The 23,865-nt window shown below is 33.8% G+C and overlaps 1 protein-coding gene across 1 annotated transcript in view; it reads right to left on the reverse strand.

The window, feature by feature from the left end:
* Positions 1-23,865, reverse strand: part of LRP1B (LDL receptor related protein 1B) — a 1,778,947-nt gene that overhangs the window by 288,381 nt on the left and 1,466,701 nt on the right. The window contains exons 42-43 of the mRNA XM_057745031.1: positions 15,572-15,761; positions 11,875-12,079 (exon numbers count right to left, since the gene is read on the reverse strand). Coding sequence (XP_057601014.1) covers positions 11,875-12,079; positions 15,572-15,761 — 395 coding nt within the window. The remainder of the gene's footprint in view (positions 1-11,874; positions 12,080-15,571; positions 15,762-23,865) is intronic.

Genomic DNA, 23,865 nt, shown 5'->3' on the forward strand with positions numbered 1-23,865 from the left:
CTCTGAAGATGGTTTCAGGAGATGAAGAAATCCACTGCACTTGATGGTAAGGAGTAGCCAGCTCTGTAGCCACACCTCTTCATAAATGTTCTCCTTCCTTCTCAGTGTATTCTCGTCTTCCCTCACTACTGCTTCCTGGGATTGCATGTCTAATAAGGAATCAGAATATAAACTCTTGCCTCAGGCTCTATTTTTTTTAGAAATCAGAACTGAGATACATGTATTCACATTTTTTCCTTATCTGAATACAACTTCTACTATCATTTATTTTGAATTGTTCTTTAAATTGAATCATTACCATAAAGGGAAATTCAGTATCAGAAGAAACTGAATGCAAATCTAAAAATATCTGCAAAGAAATGTTAACAATGGTATCAAATTACAATTAAATACTATTACTAACCAAATTTTAGTCTGAGTTCTCTCCCCTGCCCTTTCTCTCTGTCCCTGTCTCTCTCTCCCTCTCTCTCAGTAACAGTGTCACAGGGCTGTTAAATATATATAGTGATATCCTTAATCTTTTTTCCAAAGTCAGAGGATTGAAAAAACACTAAAAATAGAACGGTTTTTCATACTATGTCACTAACTTTAAATTGATGCTCTTGGGGGGAAATGTGCTAGACACTGTGAAGACCAAAATTGGGGTAATTCCTATGCCAATTCTCCTAGAAATTCACAATCAGGAGAATGATACCCAAACTAGGATTTAAAATATATAAATATAGATATAGACATATAGACAGAGATATTCTCGTTTAGCATATATTCAATTACACCTTGAGTAAACTCCCTTTGTGTTTCTAATTGCTTATTATGTTAAATCCCAATTTTGACTATGCATAAAAATCAACTGGAAACTAAAATTAAGATCCATGCCTCTTCCAGGAATTCTGATTTAATTGTTCTGGGGTAGAACGCAGGGCGGGGCTCAGGTATTATATTACACAAAAGTTCCCCAGGAGATTCTATTGGACGTTTGCTATTAAGAAATTGTTCTACTTCTAGCATATCATTGACAGATAAAGACATGTATGCTTTTTTCTCTTGCCCAAGGTTGTTCTGGGGTGTTTATTTTTTATTCAACTAACAAGCCCTTTAATATTCCTTTCATTTAGCAACCCCAGAGGTAGAAGTTCTGGTCACCTGAATAGGCTCGCTTCTCAGCGGCCAGTAGAATCACGTGAAATGATTTGCCCTTCTTTCCTCACTTGTGCTCAGCTCCAGTGCCTAACTCTGGAGAAAAACACTTGGACACTTTGGCCTTCAACGTCTGGAATTATCATCTTAGCAGGATAAACTACTGATGATACAAATTGCAGCTGCTATATTAGTGGTCATAGGATTCTGTTTGAACCTTGGTGGAAATACTAGCTTCAGAACCTACAGTATTGCTTGTTTTTAACAGTTCCTCCTTTCATATGAATAACTTTATTTTTACCACCCTCTAAGATATACCTTTAGTTAACATTATTTACATTTTCCCTCCATTTTTCTTTATTATTTCTTGATCTTTATTGATTTCACAATAACTTACCTCATGTATCTTAATAACTTCATTTAGTCTTAAATATTAGCTTGTCCTTTTAGTAATTGAACAACCTAATTGAAAATTATTAAATGTATTTTATGTGCTGATGGCCAACCATATTTCTTCTGATGATTGGTTCATATGTGCCAGTAGAAATTATTCAGCATTTTAATCTTCATTAGTTTTAATATATTCTCAAAGGTCCTCATGTAAATAAAAAATCTCATTACAATAGCCTTTTAAATCTTAGGGCCACAGAAAACATCTATTTTTCTTGCTAAACAATTTTGTCCCCTCATACTAAATCAAAGTACCATATAACAATAGGTTGCCCTTAATGTCTTGGCTGATGGGAAGCTCAGAAATAAATTTACGCTTTTGTCCTTTATTTACAATCATATTATACCTGAGCTTTTATTGTAAATGATTTTAAATCACTTTTTAAATAGTTGAAACAATAATTAGTTAATTGGTTTTAATCAGTTTGCTGGCATTCTAAATGTTTTCAAGAGCCAAACACAGAAAGAAAATTCAAGATATTGTCTCAAGCTTAAATTCATGTTGATTTTTGTGCGTGTAAAACTAATAAGAAACACATTAAAATCAACTAGAAAACAATTTAAAAATTTAATCAGAGAAGAGAAAAATTCATGTAAGTTAATTCAGGATTTCTGAATTTAAATACACAATTTTTTAATCTCATTTTCCGTATCTACTAATTTATTTCACCGAAGAAAATATGTTTTAAACTTTTTTTATATGCTTATCCTTTTGTTCAGTTTGCAAAGAAAAATAACCTGAAAGAATTATGCTCATTTATACATATAGATATAGAATAGATATATACGGATAGATACACCCGTGTTTGTGTGTGTTTGCATGTGTACACGTGTGCACAGGATGGCTTTCCTTAGCTATCTGTTCTTCTCATCTTTGTATTTAACTTCTCTACAATGAGGCAGGTGGGACAGGTGGCTACTTTTGAAAATTCCATCTAATGCCTAACAAATTGAAATCTTCCAAGAAATATTAAATCAATCCATCAGTATAAGCATCACATGCTGAAGGGACACCAGTTATTTTCTGGGTGAATACACTAGTTGCCCTGGATACTGACCATTATTCTCCTGCAGGAACACATCTCTTCTGAGAGAGCCCGGCTTCAGTAACACTTTAATTTGCACAACTAACCAAGCTGAACCATCACTGAAATGTATGTGGATTTAAATCAAAGGGATTGTGTGAAAAATAAACACCATTAACCCTACTGCAATAACATTCTTACCTTACCAAACAGGAATATCAGTGGTACGGATTTCAGAAAATTACTCTGGATGGCTGAGGCCTTTGAAAAAGAGAAGTTTTGATTTTGGTCTATTTTTTTTAAGTTGTTTACTTTCTCATTTTATTCAGGGAAATCTTTTTATAATTCTTCTTTCAGTTTATTCATCCATTTACTCATTGCTTCAGCAAATATTTGCTGAATGTGGCAATGTGCCAGATTTTGGCTACCTACTTTTGGAGATATGAAGATGAAAAACAAATTCTATTCTTCAATGCTAGTAACCCTATGGAAGAGGCAATAAGGCAATTTATGATTTATTCTAATTGATGTAATTCATGTTCATATACATTTATGTGTGTAGTGACTATCCTTACACAATTTTTAATTTGGTTTATTTTTTATTTTTATTATTCAAGGAGAATTTTATAAGATTTAATATTTGTTGAGTATTGGCAGGTAACAGATTGCATATAATAAAAATTAACTCTTCAAAATACTCTTACAAGGCATAAACTATTAGTCCCATTTTACAGAAGAAACTTAGGCACAAAACGATTAAGAAAATGCCCCAAGTTTATTAAACAATACGTCAAGGATGCAAGTTTCAAATTTATGTTTATTTCCATAATCTAACCTTGTGAATGTCTGCCACATCATACCGCTTCTTGAAAGGCAGTATGTTCTATTTTGTTACTAAAACTGTCTCCACTATTAAAATCAACAATAAGTGGCATCATTTTATTATGCATATTAATGTGTGAAAAGATGTATCCAAAGGCTGTTCTAGCTGAGTTCCACATAACTAATGGTAGAGTCATAAAAAGTTAAAGCTTGAAGAAAATTTTGAACCTAGCTCAATATGTAGAGCCTGAGATTCAAAAAGATACACTTAATTGCTGAAGATCACACATCTCATTATAACCAGAGCCAGGAATTAAAACAATTTAATCTAACACCAATTTCAGATTTTTTTTCATTCCCTTCTTATTCTCACTTAGGCACCTGTATTTGGCAATGTCATATCACCATATGAACTTTATTGTATTCACTCAGTGATAATAGGTATACATGATAGAGTTAGAGATGATAAAATTTAAACACAATCCATCATCTTTATTTCCCAAACCTTTGTTTCTCTCATGTGGAGGACCGGTGTTTCAATGTCTTTGGGTTCTAGTAAATCATGTCACATCATGTGTGGTTTAATAAATCTTACCTCATTTAAATCCACTGTCAATACATAGACAAATGTTTTGCTATTTTAGAGACTTGCAGAGCATAGCTTATATCTTTAAAAATATTTTCTAAAACAATAAATATAAGGCATATCCTTTTCTCTATTCCAAATTTCTAAAAATCTATAAGCACACTGGCTTCTGATTCTGGGAAGATGGAGTAGACATATTTTCTTGATTCCTCTAAGTATGACTAAAAAACATGGAAATTTTATATAAAACAAATATAAGAAGACTGAGAGGTGGGGAGGAGAAGGCAGCCCAGCTATGGACCTAGGGACTAAGGAACAATGTGGTGGTGAGTTCCCTGGGTTTTATTTTTGCCTCATACATCCCAGACTTGGAACTGAATAAGCTGGCAACCCAGAAATGCCAAAGTGCCAAAATGCACAGAAAAGAACAAAAGCCTGCTCTCTGAGGCCAAAAGACCAGGAAAGATTCTATCTAGTAAGGCAGAAAACTTTTAGACATTAACTGCTCTACTCTAGGCAAATATCACATTTAAAAACAAAAAACAAAAAACAAAACCTGTGATCCATCCACCCCCACACCAGCAAAGGCCAAGTGGGGAGACGGGACTTCCACCCACACCTGGCAGGAATGCTGCACCCTCCCCCTCCCCCTCCCCACTGGTGTGGTGTCAGAGGAAGCACAGTGAGAATCCGGATTTCCACTGTCATCCGGTGGTAATGAGACCACCTCCACAGCAGTTACCGTGGAGACCCGCTGGGGAGCTGGAACTCATATCCCATCCCAGAAGCAGAGAAGTCCCAGTCCTGCCTCAGGTGTCAACAGAGGCTAAGTGAGGGACCTAGGCTTCCTCCTCTACCTGGAAGTACAAGGTAAGAGCCCTTACTTTCCTCTGCCAGAGTGATGTCAGACAATGTCAGTTAAGACAGAAGGCTTAAATAAGATGCAGAATTTCATACAATAAAACAACAATGTACAGGTTCAACTGAAAAATCACTTGTCAAAGCACAAACCAGGAAGATCTTAAAATACCTAGTCTGAGTGACAGTGCGTTAGTTTGTTCAATCTATGTTTTTCATTTCATAGATACTAAATCTCCGATGACATAGGTATATTTCATGTCATCATTTTTAATGGTTTCATAGAATTCTATTGTCTTGTCCTTTACTTTTTTATCACATGTCTATTTAGTCATTTACCATTCTTAAACATTAGAAAGTTATTAAGATTATTGATTTAATATTGGAAAGTTGTAAAGTTCAGATTGTAATTTGAATGACTATTAATATGCAAGGACACTTGAAATGTATCTAAGATAATACTGGATATAATAATCTGAATATTGAATGGTGCCTCTGAATCCAAAGATGCATCAAAGGCAATAAAACACCCGAGTTTTCAGCAGGCCTACAGGATTTGGTAGTCAATGGACTCATTTGTAATATACCCGATTGTGTGCCTGTTATATAGCAGACATTGGATACAGTCAGTTCCTTATATTCCATTGGCTCATCTGTTAGAATTCAAGTTCACAGAATGCTTCCTCCAACAAACAGACACTCTCCTTCCTGGCTATGGTCCATCTAGCTGTTGATATGCCCAGCACCCCATGTGTTTAAGGCATTAGAGACAGAGTAGAAAGATCCCTTGCTGTCAGGGGACTTTTCTTCACGTCTCTTTTAAAACAATTTCACGTAAATTGAGGGATGGCTTTACTTTATTTTGTTTAGAATATTATCAAGAACTCATTACCAATTTTGAAAATCACCTGACCCAAGGCAGTATAGGTCTTAGTATTTGAGTATCTAGTACAACATACCTGATATGAGTCTGTATTCACAGCTGTCACATTCATGATGATTCTTGAAAAGCTCTTAATCACTTCTTCATATTTTCTCTCTTATTTTTGCACATTTACATATTGGAATATGTCCTATTTTTTATTATAAATTACTTTGTATTTATTTATATTTACTTATATATTTATTTGAGTTTTGAAAAGTTATCTACCTGTATATAGGTATAATACAAAATTTCATTTTAGATAGGAATGGGAATGCTATAGAACATTTTTTTAATTAAAAAAGGGACATTGTGGAACTTCCCTGGTGGTCCAGTGGTTAAAACTCTACACTTCCACTGTAGGGTGTGTGGGTTTGATCCCTGGTTGGGGAATTAAGATCTCTGCATGTTGTGCAGCTCGGCCAAAAATTTCTAAAAATAAATAGTAATAATAAAGGGACATTGGCGCTAATAGAGAGTTGGGAACTATTACTGGCAGTAGATATTGGACACAAGAACATTAGAAATTAATGTAGCCTTTTGGGGCCTTAGATTCCTAATTTCTGAAATAATGCTGGATTATTCCAGTTAATGGTGGAAAAATGTCCAGTTCACTGAACATTTTAGTGACTGCTTACACTGACATTGATTTTTAAATCAAACATTTAAGTTGTTAAATTAAAATGTTTTACATTAAAAAAAATGACACCACAATGCCTTTTCTTTATTGATAGGATATAGTTTTGACTTGGCTTAGTAATTCAAAATTAACATCATCAGAAAATTCACTTTTCTGGGCATCAAAACCTTTTCTATAAGTTTCAGAGTTCAGGCTCTGTAGGTTTCTATAGCATAAATAAAACTATATTATTTTAAAAAGTAGATAGCATAGATATTTACAGATTAGGTAGAATATATGCATGGATGGATGGATGGATGGATGGATGGATACATACATAATACATAGATGATGGATAGATCTATTTCTTGATTCATTTATGAAATGAAATAACTGATTCTATACAGAAAAAGAAAATAGTCAGTTACTTTTAACTGACTAATTAAAAAAAAAAACAACTTTTCCTATCGTCAGTCAAAAGAGTTCACGTCATCAGGGTTTATTTATCTAGAAGACAAATTAGTCTGCATCCTTCTCATTCTAAAGATAGATCTTAGGACTTAGTATTTCTGTCTGGGACTATACTCTGAAAAAAAAAAAAAAAGGAAAAACTCTGGACAAAGTTTCTAAAAGAATGTCAAAAGTAAGAAACATCAGCAATTGCAATTTCTAGGAACATAAACAACATCTCTTCTGGAAGGGTTTGTGTCACTCAGGTAGCAGATGCCTTCCAAGAAATGATTAACACTTACAGGGTAACACCAGGGAGAAAGGCTATAATCACACTGTCTTAGCCCCTGTCAACATTAGTTATTGTTTCATCTACTGAAACAACAGATACAGAAGAGAAATAAAAATAAAACAGAATGGAATTGTTATCTGTTTTCTTTTTCCCCTAATAACTAGACCACTCAAGAGTATTCAATTGTATATTGCTAAACAAAGAATGCTTTCCTCAATATAATTTGTAGGTAAGGCTACCATACAAGTTAAAGTGTATTTAAAATTAAAAAAAAAAAAAACACCCAGCTAATTACTATATTTCTTATCAATACAAGTCAGATTTAAACTGTGTGTACTTGTATTTTATTATGACCTCTAAGATAAAATAGAAAAATAAAATCTAGCTCTGAGTTTGACAAAAGAAATTAAATCTATGAATGAATTTGTTTAGCTAAATATTATCACATTAACTACAATAGAAAAGGTAAAATGTATTTTTGAAAACATATTTTTTCTGATTTCTCTTTTAATGTTTGAAAGGATCTCTTTCCCTAATCTACTGATTAGTAATGAGTTCTATAAAATTCCTGTAATAAACTGAGTTGTAAATAGTACATCAGTATTTTTCAAACCCCTACAAACATTTAAGTCCATGGCAAATCATGCTAAAAAAAAATGGTTTCCTGATAAGAACAAAGCTACATACTGTATTGCAGTCTAAAGATTTATAATGCACATGAGCATGTAAAGGCTTTAAGATGTAATGCAGGTGGGCTTCCCTGGTGGCGCAGTGGTTAAGAATCCGCCTGCCAATGCAGGCGACATGGGTTCGAGCTCTGGTCCTGGTGTGCCACAACTACTGAGCCTGCACTCTAGAGCCTGTGAGCCACAACTACTGAGCTCACATGCCACAACTACTGAAGCCCACACACCTAGAGCCCTGCTCTGCAACAAGAGAAGCCACCGCAATAAGCCTGAGAACCGCAAGGAAGAGTAGCCTCTGCTCTCTGCAACCTGAGAAAGCCCGTGCAGCAGCAACAAAGACCCAACACAGCCAATAAATAAATAAATAAAGATGTAATGCAGGAATTAAGCCTATCAGACTTTGTTTAAATCATAGTTTAAAAAATGTGCTCAACCACAGTCTAATTCCTATGGATATTCAAGAGAAGACAGGCTCTTCAAACACACTTTGGGAGAGAAATGGCACTCTACTGAGTTTGTGAACTCAACATGCCTAGATTTACAAGAATCTCTCCAAATTTTATCAATTCACTTAATAGATAGATTCCTTCCTTTTCATTAGAGAAGATGCACTCTCAAATATTTCAGCTTGTAATGTCTAGCTTCTTTCCAATCTGTCAGCTCCCCTGGGGATATTTGATTTCTCTGTTTCTGCAACTGCTCTCTACTATCATCTGTGTCATCCAAAGCTGGAAAATACACAACTATGCAAAGGAAATGTTTCTTTCTGAAATTACTATTTCTCTGGCCACTCCTTTATATTGCATTGTCTCAGCACTTTTTGACTTCATAAGTTGAACAAGGTTTTAAATCTCTTTTCATATTTCTTAGCATTTTAAGTCTTTCATACAATATTTTAACCTTCTATATTTTCTCGTTCCTATATATATCATTCTTTTTCACTCCATGATTTTACCCTATCACACATTTCTGCAGTGCCTTGTACAATGCATTTCAAAATGTAAAAATGAAATTCATTATGTTGGTTACTTGATCTATTTTAAATTATATATATAGTATATATATATGTATACATACATGTACAGTGTATGTATATATGTGTGCATACATATGTAATTGAATGGATATATATCAATTACATTAGTATTGTTGCCCAAGGGGAATCATATAGGAATGAGGAATAGACACAGTAGGAAACAGACACACACATACACACAAACATCCTGGCACAGAGAGATCAACTGAAGATTAGAATGAATAAACTGGTTACAAGCAAATTTTACAGGTAAGGAGATTCCGTGCGGATTTAAAGAGAAATCTGCTCCAAAAGGTATCATTCAATTTCCAAGACTTCAGCTAAAGTGGACAGGCACAAATCAAATTAAGCATTGATATTCTTCACATTTTTGTACATATAATTAAAAATATAAAACTGGGGAGTGAATGGATAGAGTATTAGACAAATTGGTCCATTTTTTCCAACAGTTATCAGATCACAGAAGAGGTTTTAGTTTCGGAGACTTCTATAATATTATGCCATATCCCCAGAATATTGTTTTCAGAATAAGTAGTATTTCTTTCTTTCTTTGGAAATATACTTTTTTTAAAATCTGAAAAGTAAGCCAGATTGCATATTTTACCTTTTCTAAAGATAATAGGAGATGACCTAGCTCCTCAGGTATACTTTGTCTCAAAATTCTATGGTTATATTAGTGATAGATTATTTAAACAGCTTATTGGTCATGAAAATAGGCAGTTTAAAGTGTAATAAGTTTTCAGAAATTCATGTCAATTAAAATATGGAACTCAGGAACAAATAACAAGTTGTAGTTGTAAAATCATGACTGGAATATAGGAAACAGTGGATATCACAAAGAGTATGTAAGTTAGCGGTAAATTCAAGATACCCATAGTGAACACTGGCAATAGAATCTGGAAAAACAGCAAAATAGTGAGATGCATGTAAGAATGTAATAAACGTTGAAATGTTTTCCCAATGTTTAGGCCCAATTAGAAAGTTTAATGGTAAAGCTGATTTATTGGAGAAGAGGAAAAGGATTATGTAGTTCTGTGAGACAAAATGGATCAATGTCCTATGGGCGGAATAAACCCATCTCCTTTAAAGTAATGTTCTCTTCTCAACATTTTCATCTCTACAGGTCAGAAATCTTTTTGTCCTGTCTTTACTGAAATACAATTTACATATAACATTACGTAAGTTTATAGTATAGATTTGGTGTATGTATATACTGCAAAATGATTACCACAATAAGGTTGGTTAATATATCCATCACCTCACAGAGTTACAATTTTTTTTTTGATGGTAAAAACTTTTAAAATGTACTCTCTTAGCAACTTCAAATGTACAATATAGTATTGTTAAACACAACCAGCCAGAAATTACCTTGGTTTAGACAAGGATGGGAAATGGAGAGTTGGAATCTGAACTGTACATACTTTTTTTTCATGTCAAAACAAAGCCTTTGAATTAGATTAGAGCTAAGTGATTACTGGACCACCTACAGCAGCTATAACTGTCATACATAAGAGTAGACTGAGGAAGGAAAGGGAAACCAGACACGTAAAAAAAATAAGTTAAAGTGGACAAAAGGTTGTTAGGAGGAGTCTCAGGAGCACTTTCTGTATTAGGCCATAATAGAAAATAGTACCATATCCAGGATAATTATTTACTTATTTTTCAAAGGCATTACCCACTAAGTTCGTTTAGGGTTTCTTTGCTGTAATCTGAGGCATATACTTTCACACTATATCCTCATAATAACCCTGAAAGTTAGATAGAAAATTTGCATATCAGAAAACTAAAATTTATAAAGACCAAGTAATTTACCTCAGGTCACATGGCCTTTAATTGGAAAAGATAGACCAAGGATTTAGGCATAGAATTCTCTGATCAAAGTTATTGCCTTTAGCACAAACTGAACTCTTAGCTGATTATTTCAATGTTCCTTAAGCACTTAGCTATCCTATGTCACTGCTGCTTGAAGTATCCACTCCACAATTAGACAAGGTACCTACACTAGAATGTAAGTCAATGCACTTCTTCCTTCTTCAAGAAACTCACACACATGTACACACACACACTCACACAAACACACACATCTGTCTATACACACATATATACATATAGACAATACGTGTATATGCAATATGCACATATATGTACATATACATTTAGTTAGTTGCCTTAGGATAAATATATGTTTCTCTATATAATATAATGTGTGTGTATATATATATTTAATACAATATATACATACATAGGTATAGATATATATATCTATATTATATATAATAGGTAGGCATATATGTACAGGTATATACTCAATTGAATTAAACAGTGTGCTTAATGGTATAGATTAGGTGTTGGCAAATATGGCCTGCTGTTTTGTTGCCTGTTTCTATGAATAAAGTTTTACTGAAATACTGCCACAGCTATTCATACATATTCTCTATGTTGCTTTAACACTATAAGGCACTGCAGTTGTGATACAGACAATATGGTCCATGAAACTTCAAATATTTACTATCTGGTCCTTCAGGGAAATCAGTGAAAGAGTGAAGAGCCTTGGGATCATTTTGTCATTCAAGCATGCACTGGTGCAGAGGTGCTGGGGTAGATTCCTCTAGTGATATAACTGCCCAGATCTTACCCTTCTGAATCCTCAGTTTTCCCAGTTGCCAAGGGCTGCCATCTTCATAAGATAGGGTGAGGGCCCTAGACTTTTTACCACTCTACAGGCCCTAAATATCTCCTGTAAATGTTCTCCAGAGGCAGCATAAACACACTCCCATTAACATTTTATTTGGTAGCAAATGCACTTAAAGAAAGTTTCAAAATATTATCTGCAGTTTTGTTTTTCACTGAATAGATTACTCTGCTGGATTGGTTCAAATAATTAGCTATTTTGAAATCCTTAATATGCATATTTTAGGCACACATAAAGCATATATTTTTCAAATGTATCATTTTTCAAATCTATGATCAAGAAATTCTCAGTTAACTTACATGTCTCTGGGATCCATCATATTCACACCTTTCAATTTTTCCTAGGCTTCCATCTGAGAAATACAGCTTCTCTGCACGGTGGTCAATGGTGAGTCCATTTGGAGTGAGTATGTCTGTACTGACCACCACTTGAGCATTCTTCCCAGTCAGAGTAGATCTCATGATACTTGGATGCTGTTCATTCCAGTTGGTCCAAAACATTAAACTAATTAAAATAAAAATTTTGATAATAGATTAAAATGTTCATTAACAGTAACAACAATAGTAGAAACATGGCAATGTCAAACTATTTAAAAAGAAGCAAAATTGTCTCATAGTCTATAACTCTTAAGGAAGTCTTGGTAATGAGGAGAGGTATGTATGTTATATTTTCATATATATTTTTCCCAGTTTCTTAACTGACCTGGAAATTATTTCTGAAAAATAACTATCTCTCAAAGTAATTTAGGTAAATCGAATCAGTTTGATGTATAGCAAAGATTTATTTTAATCACGGACAAATTAGTTATTTTAATTTTTCTATGAACTGAAAATATACTCTAACTTATCATTATCATGTCTCAGCAGATCCTGTGTTATCATTTTGGACGTTGTTCTTAACGTAACTATTTCTCTCCCTCAACTGGTGAAAATCAAAATCTTTCTCTCCTTCTAGGTTTGCTTTTTAAATTTTGCATTCTTCTCTGTATATGTTTTAGAGAAATACAATGACTAAACTCATTTTTTTAATGTCTTTTTTCCCTCCTCTGTTTGTCAGCATGATTTTTCTCTAAATTACAATACTGTTTCTAGAATTCCAGGGGTTACTCTCAAATCCTTGAACATAATATCTGTTACTTACAGATTATATAGAATGTTTTAAATCAGTGTTTGTCAAACTATTCTTTGAGGAAGACCTAGGATTCTATGTAAGACCTTACAGCTCACTGGAAGAGCGTACAGGCTGTAGGGTTCCAATTTCCAAGCCCTACTTTTTCCGAAACAGCTTTTCTTTCTCCTCTTTTATCTTTAGGACTATCCCTAAGAGGTTTTTTTTTTTAAATTTTAATTTTATTTATTTATTTATTATGTTTTTGGGTCCCTAAGAGTTTATTTGAAGATCAGCTTTTGCTGCTTAGGAAGGAATGAAAGAATGCAGGGAGGAAGGAAGGAAGAAAGGAAGGGAAGAAAGGAAGAAGGAAGGAAAAAAGGGAGAAGGGAAAAAGGGAAGAAAGAAAGGAAGAAGGGAAGGAGGGATGCTGACAGGCCATTTTACATTTTGAAAAAATATACTTAATACATACAAAGAAAATATCTGGAATAATATGTCATATTTATAGCAAGATTGCATATATCATTCCTATGTAGAGACATGTAAAGACAATGTAGGATTATAGCTAACATAATTGCTCAATATGTGGTTTTGAGTATTATGCCAAAACTTATTATTGGACAATACTCAACTTGACAAACAGAAAAACCTTTCTACTTGCTAATTTAAAACATAACCCCCACCAATTAAGAAAAGCTGAGTCATCTATGCTCTTTATTAAAATACTACATAGAATTTTCATCTATTCTATGGAACATAAAAGTGCTCTAAGTAAGAAAGTGTCAAAATAGTTTGTGCTATGAATCAGTAAATTTGGAGAAAAAAATGGCATTCCATTTTCTTGAATCATGTCTGTGACTTTTAAAGTGAAAAATTTAGCTTAGAAAGTTATAAAAATAATATGAGGTATTAAACAATTTATTTGCAATAATTTTCTAGATCTGAAGTATTAGTACTACTCCTTTAATTTCACATTTCATTTTACAGATAAGAAAACAGAGGTCAGAGAGCTTGAATATTAGTTATAATTATTGAGCCAAGTTTTGAACTCAAGTAGTCTTTCATCTAGAAACTAATCTGATTTTAAAATTTCTGTTAATCAACTAACATACAAAGGTGATTTGAAGGTGTCATTAATATGTTCAATGATAAAAATATTTTTATACTTCAAATTTTAATTACATATAATTTTCCAATTAAAATAGCTTAGTGTGTTTAATTCTAAATTACAGTTCACCATATGCAAGATGAAAGTGTAATTTTAGCTTATGTAACAAATAATTATAGGATAAAGCACTTAATTAAAATTAATCATATGTAATATCATCAGTGATCTCTCTCATGTTTATTCGAAAATTGTCTTATAAATTCCTTTGATCAACTTTAGGATTTTTTTTTTTGTGAATTAAGTTTTTTATTTTTATTTTTATTTTATTTATTTATTTATTTATTTTTTATTATTTTTTTGGGGGGTACACCAAGTTCAATCATCTGTTTTTATACACGTATCCCCATATTCCCTCCCTCCCTCAACTCCTCCCCCACCCTCCCTCGAGTCCCCCCCACTCTCCCCGTCCCAGTCCTCTAAGGCATCTTCCATCCTCGAGTTGGACTCCCTTTGTTATACAACAACTTCCCACTGGCTATCTATTTAACAGTTGGTACTATATATTGTCTGAAGATTCTTCTGGTGGACCCTCAGGATCACTGTTGCTGACTCAACAACAAGCCATACAGTGATAGGGCAGTGGTATGAGCAGAACTAGCTCTGCCCAGGCATCTAAAGGTATGCGTCCATCTGAACTAAGTAACCAAAGCTGTGTGAGGAATCAACCTTCTCTTCACCTGTGTCTCTCAACCTTTAGAGTCTTAATTTATAAGTTAAATATGTTTAATTAAGGTCAATTTTCTCATCTCTAGTTCCATAAGAGTATCCAGATTTAGTTATTCTCACACTGAGTAATTCACATAGTCCTTTCTTCTTTCAAGTGATTAGGGTCAGTGTTTATCAGTCATTGTTTTTTATTCTTCCATTTTCCTTCAACACACCTAAAAAAAGTTCTTCTGTTTCTGCTCAGTGAAACCAGATTGGTCTGATTTTTGTGTCCTTGTTTTGTTTGAGAGTAAAAGGATTTTCTAGTAGTTGACAAATATTCCTACCATATTGTATAAGAGTGAAACTCCACAGACATATTTTTTTTCTACTTAAGCTGACCTTCATTCTTCGGTTTTCATATAATTGCTTTCTCTATAGCATCCCCCAAAACATTCCTTTCTAATTTATTTTATTTTTTATACATTTTATACTATAGTCTGAGTATTTTTTCTTGTCATGAATTCTTCATAAGTATTATTATAAATACCTGCACAATACATCACCGAACTGATGTGGACCATGTAGACTACTGTCAAGTAGCTAATGCTGAAATTATAGCTGCACACAAAGATCTATTGCTGTTATTTATTTCCTCTGCATTTCAATTGGAGAGATCCCCAGTTGTTAAAATTACTTAATTGAATTACAGAAACACCTTTTAGGTTTCAATACTTGTTAACAGTCTTTTTTTTTTTCAAATTTATCATTTCAATCAGTGATGAACTAAGTCTTTTTCATATACCTATTCCATCACTGTATTCTCTCTATTTTCCCTTTCATCCTTTAATTTTGCTTTTACTGAATCTCTCATGGAGATGATGCCTAGCATTTAAAGAGTCCAGATTTCAATTATTCACATTTACAATGCTCTTATAAAAAAATAGTTTCATGAACTGTGAAAAGAGGACTTCAAAGGAAATCTGTATTTTTAAAGCTAATTCTCCTTAAAATTAACATAACTTTGACAGTCTTTGACTTACAATTATAATGAATAAATACAAATTTCTTACTTTTGGCATTCATCTAGGGCTAGCACATGAGGATGGTCATCCTCTGACATAGCAATGACCGCTTCCCTGTCAAATGCTCCAGGCCGAGTCTGGTCCACTGTGTGCCTAGTGATGGATGAGGTAGTAGAGCTGGTCCAGTACAGTGTATCCCAGGCTCTGTGATAAGCAAGTCCTTCAACAGAACCCACATCTGATAAGGGAAAGAAAAGAATAAATTTATATTTTATCTACAAAAGACTTGGATTCTGAACAGAAAAACCATTTAAAATATATATTATATCTATATGTTACCAATCATCTCTTCAGAAACTCTTCAAAATAAAAATACAATAATCACAATGCCTACATAATGCTACATAATGCCTACAATGCCAGCTGATTACACACAGTAAAACTGAGCTGTGAACTGCTCATGGAAAAGTTTATACAAAAACATGGCATTAAAGACTGAATATTCTCATCCAAAAAAAAAAATTAAGTAATTGCCTTTTATTTAGGAAAACGGCGGCTCTTTTATTTTCATAATTAATTTTCAAAAAGTATCCAGTGTGCAACAATTTAGCGATGCTTTTAAATATCATGTCAGAGATACCATTTAAGTACAATCATAATGTTTTCTCTTGATACCATATCTAGAGACCTCAAGGAAAAACAAACATCAAAAACTGCAACAAAGTATCAAAAAGCCAAAATCCAACTCTACATTCAGGACTATCAGACAGTGGTAGAGAATGTTTTAATAAGTTAATGCAATAGTTTTTTTGTCCTGTTCAACTAATGTGATGTAAAAACAAAGGAAAATAAAATTAATTGTGAGCTAAGGCATGCTTTAATGTTGACAGAAAAAGATAAATGGTAGTACACACAGTCTAATACATAAAAGTGACAATATGAAAAACAAGAGTAATTATTTCCTAAAATTGTGTTACCAATCACTAGGATAACATAAGGTGGCTGTTTTATTTTTCATAGAGGTGCTTTGAGTACATCTTTAAGAATAACCAAATTATTATAGTTTTTCCTTCATATTATCTGTTTTTCTCAGAGTTAGTACTCTTAGCATATTTAATTTAAGAAAGAATATATATAATTTTGGCAGTCATACTAAGAAATTAACATTATAACAGGCAGAGTCTATTTTTTTTCTCTTAAGGAATCTCAAAATAATTATTCAGCTTTTCTGAAAATAGGTAGATGAAAAGAGCTGTTTTCAGGTTCGAGATGGGTAAATGTTTACTTCGGTGGTCAATAGGATTTAGTGGACGAGCAAAACAATATTAAAGCCTTTTGAACTGGATTTCTCTAACATGATTAAAATTTTGTCCTTTGATTCTTTTTCTACATGCAACAGAGAAAAATCCACTAATAATAAAATTAATATCTGTCATTTATAGGGCACTGTCTTTCTGCTAGGAATTGTGTAACGGTTTGCATACATCACTTTATACACATAAATAATCTTTATACACATAATCTACTTTGTGAAGTTAGTTTTATAGTTCTTCTTCTCCTAAGAAGAAAACTGAAACTTAAGGTCACAGAACTAACAGTATTGAAACATGATTTTTAACACAGGTCCATGTGCTTCCATAAGCCTATAGTCTGCAGCATCATTATTTAGAGATGGATTTACAGCACCTATCACTTATTCTCAATGTACACCAAGCTGGAACCAAACAAATGATTCATTAGAGTCAACTTGTCTGACTCTGGGTGAATTGTATCAGCAATAATTTACCATGAATAACTTCTCACACTGTCAACAAAACTACTTACAATAAATTAATATGGATGATCAGTATGGAAACCTAGGCCAGAGATGATGGAAGAAAAATTATAAAACACGATCATAATAAAATCCATTAAGCTTTGCTTATACGAATCATATGGTATTCCTATTTGAGGTGAATAGGTGGGAGGTTGATAATGGTCAAAAGTATTTCAATTATTAATTAATAAATCATCTATTCCACTGTATTTTAGCACTTTCATATCATTTCAGAAATGAAGCTAACTCTATTAGTATTATAAGCAGCATTCCACTGTTTCATCATCCACAAATAGAATGAGAAATAGCATAGATCTGAAAAAATCCACGCAAATCAGAATCATTAATCCATCCTCATTTTGTATTGTCCCCTTCTACTGACTTTGACAGATCTTCTTCATGGCCACTTTTTCCTGCCAAATCAGAAAGAAACTGCTTGGTATTACCACTGAGATGAAGCAGATAGTTTTTTTCTATGGCTGACATAGTTCCAGGGTTACTAGAGTACATAATATATCTCACTGTCCAGGTACAATCTCTTTTGTTTTATTTTTTTAATAGATGACAACCTGACAGTACATTTAATCATAATGTGGTGCTACATTTTAAAATATTTATCTCTTAAAAAGAGATTTAACTCCCTATAAAAATTGTATTTGTCATTAGCAAATAGCCAATTAAAGACATAAACCACACACCACCATATATAGAATAACCAACAAGAACCTATACAGCACAGGTTATTATTTTCTAATAACCTATAAGGGAAAAAATCTGAAAAGAAATACATATATATATTTTTAAATCATGAAAATATTTTAGTTGAGATAACATAAAGACATGAATGTCTATTTTATGATGATTTAACACAATGTGGGTGTCACATGATACGTGTGTGTGTGCGTGTTTGTGTGCACACATGAATACTAAAGTTCCTGAATCGGTTGAATAGGTAAAATAAGTACTTAAGAGTCACTAGTCCTGACAGATAATTATGTAGTTTGAAAGCTGAAGTAAAATGCCTATCTATTCAATCAACCAGTCCTGAAATATCGAACAGAGTAAATCAATACAGGCTTAACTCAAGGATGTAGAATACAGAGTTGGAACTCAAAGATGTAGAATAGGCATAATTAAGAAAACAACTATTACAGTGTTATTTTGGCAGGTAGCCAAGGATTTCATAGAGAACACGTCTCCATCTCATTACCACTGAAGAAGAGACCACAGTTCCTTCCTGTGTGTACAGTGTTCTAAAGCCAGGATAACAGTCTATAAAATGGGAAAGGCAGTGAAGTATGTTCTTGGGAGGGAGCCACATGCATAAAACATTGCCATTCATCTAGCTGGATAACAGTCACATATAAATCCTACTGCAAAGTTAACAGGAAATAATGTTTATCCCAAAGACATGCTACAACTGTAATGGCCTCCCTTGTTGAAAGTATAATATTCTCTTATTCACTGGCTTATTTTCTAATGCCAAAGAATATCAGGAAGTTTGTTGTTGGAAATTATACCAGCAGTATGAAGCATCTCAATCTTGTCTGGAGGATCTAAAGACACAGAGAAGCAGGTTTGATTTACAACCCAGGTACAGAGCCTAAAATAAAAAATTTCTAAACACAGCATTCCACATCTATTCTCCTAGGTAGTTTCCAGAGAAACAAGATTCTGGGTCTCGTTCACAATGCACACCTGATGTTGAACTCTACAGAGTACACGTAGCCATGTTTTACTTTGAGCCTAACAAAATATAATTTAAATTTTGCCCAAACTCTACCCTTTTCTAACAATCCTCTTATAACTACTTTTCTTTCTCTTTTGGAACAAGGGTGAGATCACCTACAGCTCTTCTGGTGTACAGTTTCCTTCATTACAATGAGCCAATTATTTGATATGGCTGAGCTACAAGTTTATTTGACAAAATCCAAAACACTTTCATCATAAAAATACTTAGACTAGGAATAGAAATAAATTCCTCAAGTTGATAAAGTAAATCTATTAAACAAACAAACAAAAAACAAAACAAGGCTTATACCTTACTTAGCCATGAAAAAAATGAAAGCTTTCTCCCTAAGACTAGGAACAAGACAAGACAGTCTACTCTTGCCCCTCTACTCAGTGTTGTACTGGGAATCCACTCAGGGCAATTGATAAAATTTCTTTAATTAAAAAAAAAAAAAAAGAAAGGAAGGAAAGAATATCATCTAGGTTGGAAAACAAGTAAAACCATCTCTATTTGCAGATGATATATACTTAGATTTACAAAATCTTAGGCAATTCAGTAGAAAACTATTATGATCATAACAACATTCAACCAGTTTGCAGGGTAGAAAGCAACATACAAAATACAATTGTATTTTTTACACAGTAGCAATGAACAGTCAAAAAATGAATTCAGAAGACAATTTCATTTATAACAGCATTTAAAAGAATAGAAAATTCAACAGGCAAATAAAATTAGAAATAATTTTAGTAAAGAATTATAATCTTGAAATTTGTACATGAAAAACTACAAAACATCATTGAAAGAAATTAAAGACAAAAAATGGCAAAGTGATTTGTTAATGATCAGAAGACAATGTTGTTAAGATGGCAATAGTTTCCAAATAGATCTACAGATTCAATGTAATTCCTTTCAAAATCCCAGATGGCTCCTTCTCAGAAATCAACAAACTGATCCTAAAATGCATATGAAAATCCAAGGGACTTAGCTAAAAAAAATCTTGAAAAAGAAAAACAAGGATGAGTCAAATTTTCTGATTTTAAACTTACTACAAAGTTACAGTAATCAAATTAGCGTGGTACTACCATAAGGATAGACATATAGAAAAATGAAATGGAATCAATAGTCCAGAAATAAAACCTTATTTTTATGGTAAATTGATTTTTGGAAAAGGTATCAGAAAAATTCAATGGGGAAAAATAATCTCATCAACAAATGGTTTACAATGATTGTATATCCACATGAAAAAAAATAATGTCCTCATACAATACACACACATCTGTTCAAAATGTATCTTAGACCTAAATGCAGAAGGTAAGCTACCAACTCTTAGAATGAAATAGAGGTGTACATCTTCATAAATGTGGATTAGGCAAAGCCTTCTCAGATATGACACAAAATGCATAAGTGACAAAAGAAATATATATAAGCTGTACTTCATCAAAATTAAAAACTTGTATACTTCAAAAGACACCATGAAGAAAGTAAAAAGCCAATCCCCAGAATGGGAGAAAATATTTGCAAATTATTTATGTAATAATGGACTTGTGTCCAGAATATATAAAGAATTCTCACAATTCAACAATAAATTAACAACCCAATGGAAAAAATGAGCAAATAATTTGAATAGATATTTCTCCAATGAAGGTATGCAAATGCCTGATAAGGACATGAAAAATGCTTAATATTATTAGCCATCAAAGAAATGCAAATCAAAATCATACTTCAGATCCACTATAATGACTGTAATAAAAAAGATAAGTTTTGACAAAGAAGTAGAGAAATCGGAACCCTCATAAATTGCTGGTGGGAATGCAATATAGTACAGCTGCTTTGGAAAACAGTCTGGCAGTTTTCAAAATTTTAAACATATAGTTATTATGTGACCTAGCAATTCCACTGTTAGGTCTATCCAAGAGAAATGAAAACATACATCCACAGGGACGCAAATGCCCCCTTCAGCTTCATAGTAGCCAAAGGCAGAAATAGCCCAAATGTCAGTCAGCTGATGGATACAAATGATTAACTAGGTGGCTAATTTTTACTTTTCTAACTATTGAACTGGTGAATGGATTCCAATAGATTTCTATGCAGATTGCTTACTATAAATTAGACTTGCCACCCATCTGTATGGAAACTTTGGCCATTTTCAGGGTTTTTTACACACATTAATTTGTATTAATTAAATTGTATTAATTATTAATACAATAAAATGATTATCTACATTATCTTTTAGATATAGGCTTTTTAAAAAAATCTCCTCAGATTATTTAAGGCCATTAACAAACCACACACCAAAGACTGATGTACCAGTAAAGGGTACTGGCCAATGTACCATCTGAACAAATGACATTCACTCAGACTGGCCCAGTATAGGCTGCCAAATATGTGGAGTCAACTTTGATTAACCTAAATTACAGAAATAGCATTTACCTGTAGACTTTGACCTAAATTTTTATGTTCTTAAATCCTTTAAGTATTAAAAAGCACAGCATTTTTTTTACCATTCTAATGTACTAAAAACTAACCAAATTAAATATCTACATTATGGTCTAAAAATTTAACCAAAGAACAGTTCTACTGTAAAAAAAAAAAGATTTTTTTTTTTTTGTAATTAACCACCCGAAAAAACAGAGAATCTGCTGAGAATTATTGAGTTCAGTAAGATGGCAGGCATTAAATAGATAAACCAAAATCAATAGTTCTGTTACGTACAATGTAGCTAGCTAGATACATAACGGAAAGAAGATGTCAATCCAAGTAGCTGCTAATGATGTGGGTTACAGTGAATGAACATATTAGGGAACCATTGACCGAAACCACCTGCCCTGGTCAGACATGATAATGACCACTTTCATGAGTTATCTCACAAAAGGAGGTCCTGATAAGGAACTCTGAACTAACAAGCTACTGCCAGACAGAAGAATTTGGGAGGGCCCAAAAAAGAGGGAGGAGACGCCTGCCAACCTCCCAGAAACCTTCACTCTGGAATCTACCTTGGCTGAGAGATATGCAGACCACCAGAAATGACAGTCAGACTGAATATGGGTACAAGCAAGATGATGGGCCAGAAACAACCTGGAAACTCACCCCATTACCATAAAACCTGAGACTGTGAGCCATGTGGCAGAGCAGTTCTGCTGGGTTCCCTTACCCCGCTGCTCTCCACCATGGAGTCCCTTCCCAATAAAGTCTTTTGCTTTGTCAGCATGGGTGTCTCCGTGGACAATTCATTTCTAAGTGTTAGACAAGAGCCCACTCTTGAGCCCTGGAAGGGGTCCCTCTTCCTGCAACAAACATATCTATAAAATTGCATCACCCTTGACCATCTGAATTTGACTCTTCTTGTGCCCAAAGTATTGCAATACAGTTACCTTTCATGAATGTGGATCTGTTAACTTCAGGCCCTCACCCAAGAGGAGACCCAACCCATTCAAAGGGTTTGAATGGGTAATAACTATGCAAGCCTCTCTTTTCTCCTCTTTGCCTACTTAGTAAAACTTCTCCCACCCCCCTTCACCCCTTGTCCTCCCCTTCACACAAAAAAGCAAACTCTTTGGAAGACTGTTTTTGTTTTTTTGCAATTTATTTTTAAGAAAGACCCACTTTTACTATCTTCCTAATGTTAATTCCCTAGAACTAGAGTATCTCAAATATTTCCATGTTAAAAGAGAGTCTTAGCTTTACACTGCATAACAAATAGTCCTATTTACTTGGTGTTCCCAGAACAAAGGAAAAATTTGCCCTAAGGGAGTATGGAAGCAAACTGAAACAACTTGAAGCTTTTAAGTAACAGTGTTTTTTTTTCTTAACCATACTCTTCATGGTTTTTATTTTTTCCCAGATTTAAAATCATTCAAGGTCTGAATTCCAACCTGAACTCCAGACTCAGCTGAAAAGTATATTGACTCAGACAAGTCTCAACAAATTCCTCTATCCGTGTCACCACAAATATAAGCCAAGACATAAGAGATGAAAAAAAACTGAGCACATGGGTATTATAGTTGTGTCACTTCACCAAGACTGTTGCCCCAGAATCACACCCCTGCCTCTCCCTCAAATGGAAACTAACTGCTCTTATCTAAGTTTCAGCTGCAAAGAGAAAAACAAGAAATGATTGTAATCAGCTAAGCCCAAAATGGTGGAAGACTTGACTTCCAGTAGACCTTGAGCCTCATTATAAACTCACTGTAATATATTAGCATGCTAAATGACACACCCACCAGCATCATGACAGTTGCCAGTTGCCATGACAACAACAGGAAAAGCTCAAACAAGGACTGAAAAGGAGTATTGCTTCAGTTCCATGTACAAACCACACCCCTGTTCTCGGATAAGTCATGAATATTCCTCCCTCTCTTTCCGATTCCCTCTTTTACCTTGACCCTGTTATATATATGTGGTGTCTTGGCCCGAATTGAATTGAGAAGTTGATTGGAAAACTAAGTTCCCAATTCTCCATTCTCTGACCACTGAATAAAGCTTGTGCTGGTCCAGTATCAGCATCGGTTTTGTGATTGGCTGTGCAAATCCAAGTGGGAAAAGAATCTCCCTGGCATAGACAAAGCGTCTTGTCCTGGGCTAGGACCCTGGTATGGGTCCAGGCAATGAATTCGGTAACAAATTCTTCAGGAGTAATTGGAGATAAGCACTGATTCAACCTAAATTAAGCTAACATTGGTACGCCAAGGGCTCCCAGGGAAGGGCATGAACCCATTGGTCTCTAAAATCCTCAGTTATATCATACTTCATCCTCCAGGACAAGGCTAGGAGATCTGATATGTACAACCTTCCTTT

Source organism: Hippopotamus amphibius, chromosome 8 (assembly GCF_030028045.1).
Source record: "Hippopotamus amphibius kiboko isolate mHipAmp2 chromosome 8, mHipAmp2.hap2, whole genome shotgun sequence".
Lineage (NCBI taxonomy): Eukaryota > Metazoa > Chordata > Mammalia > Artiodactyla > Hippopotamidae > Hippopotamus > Hippopotamus amphibius.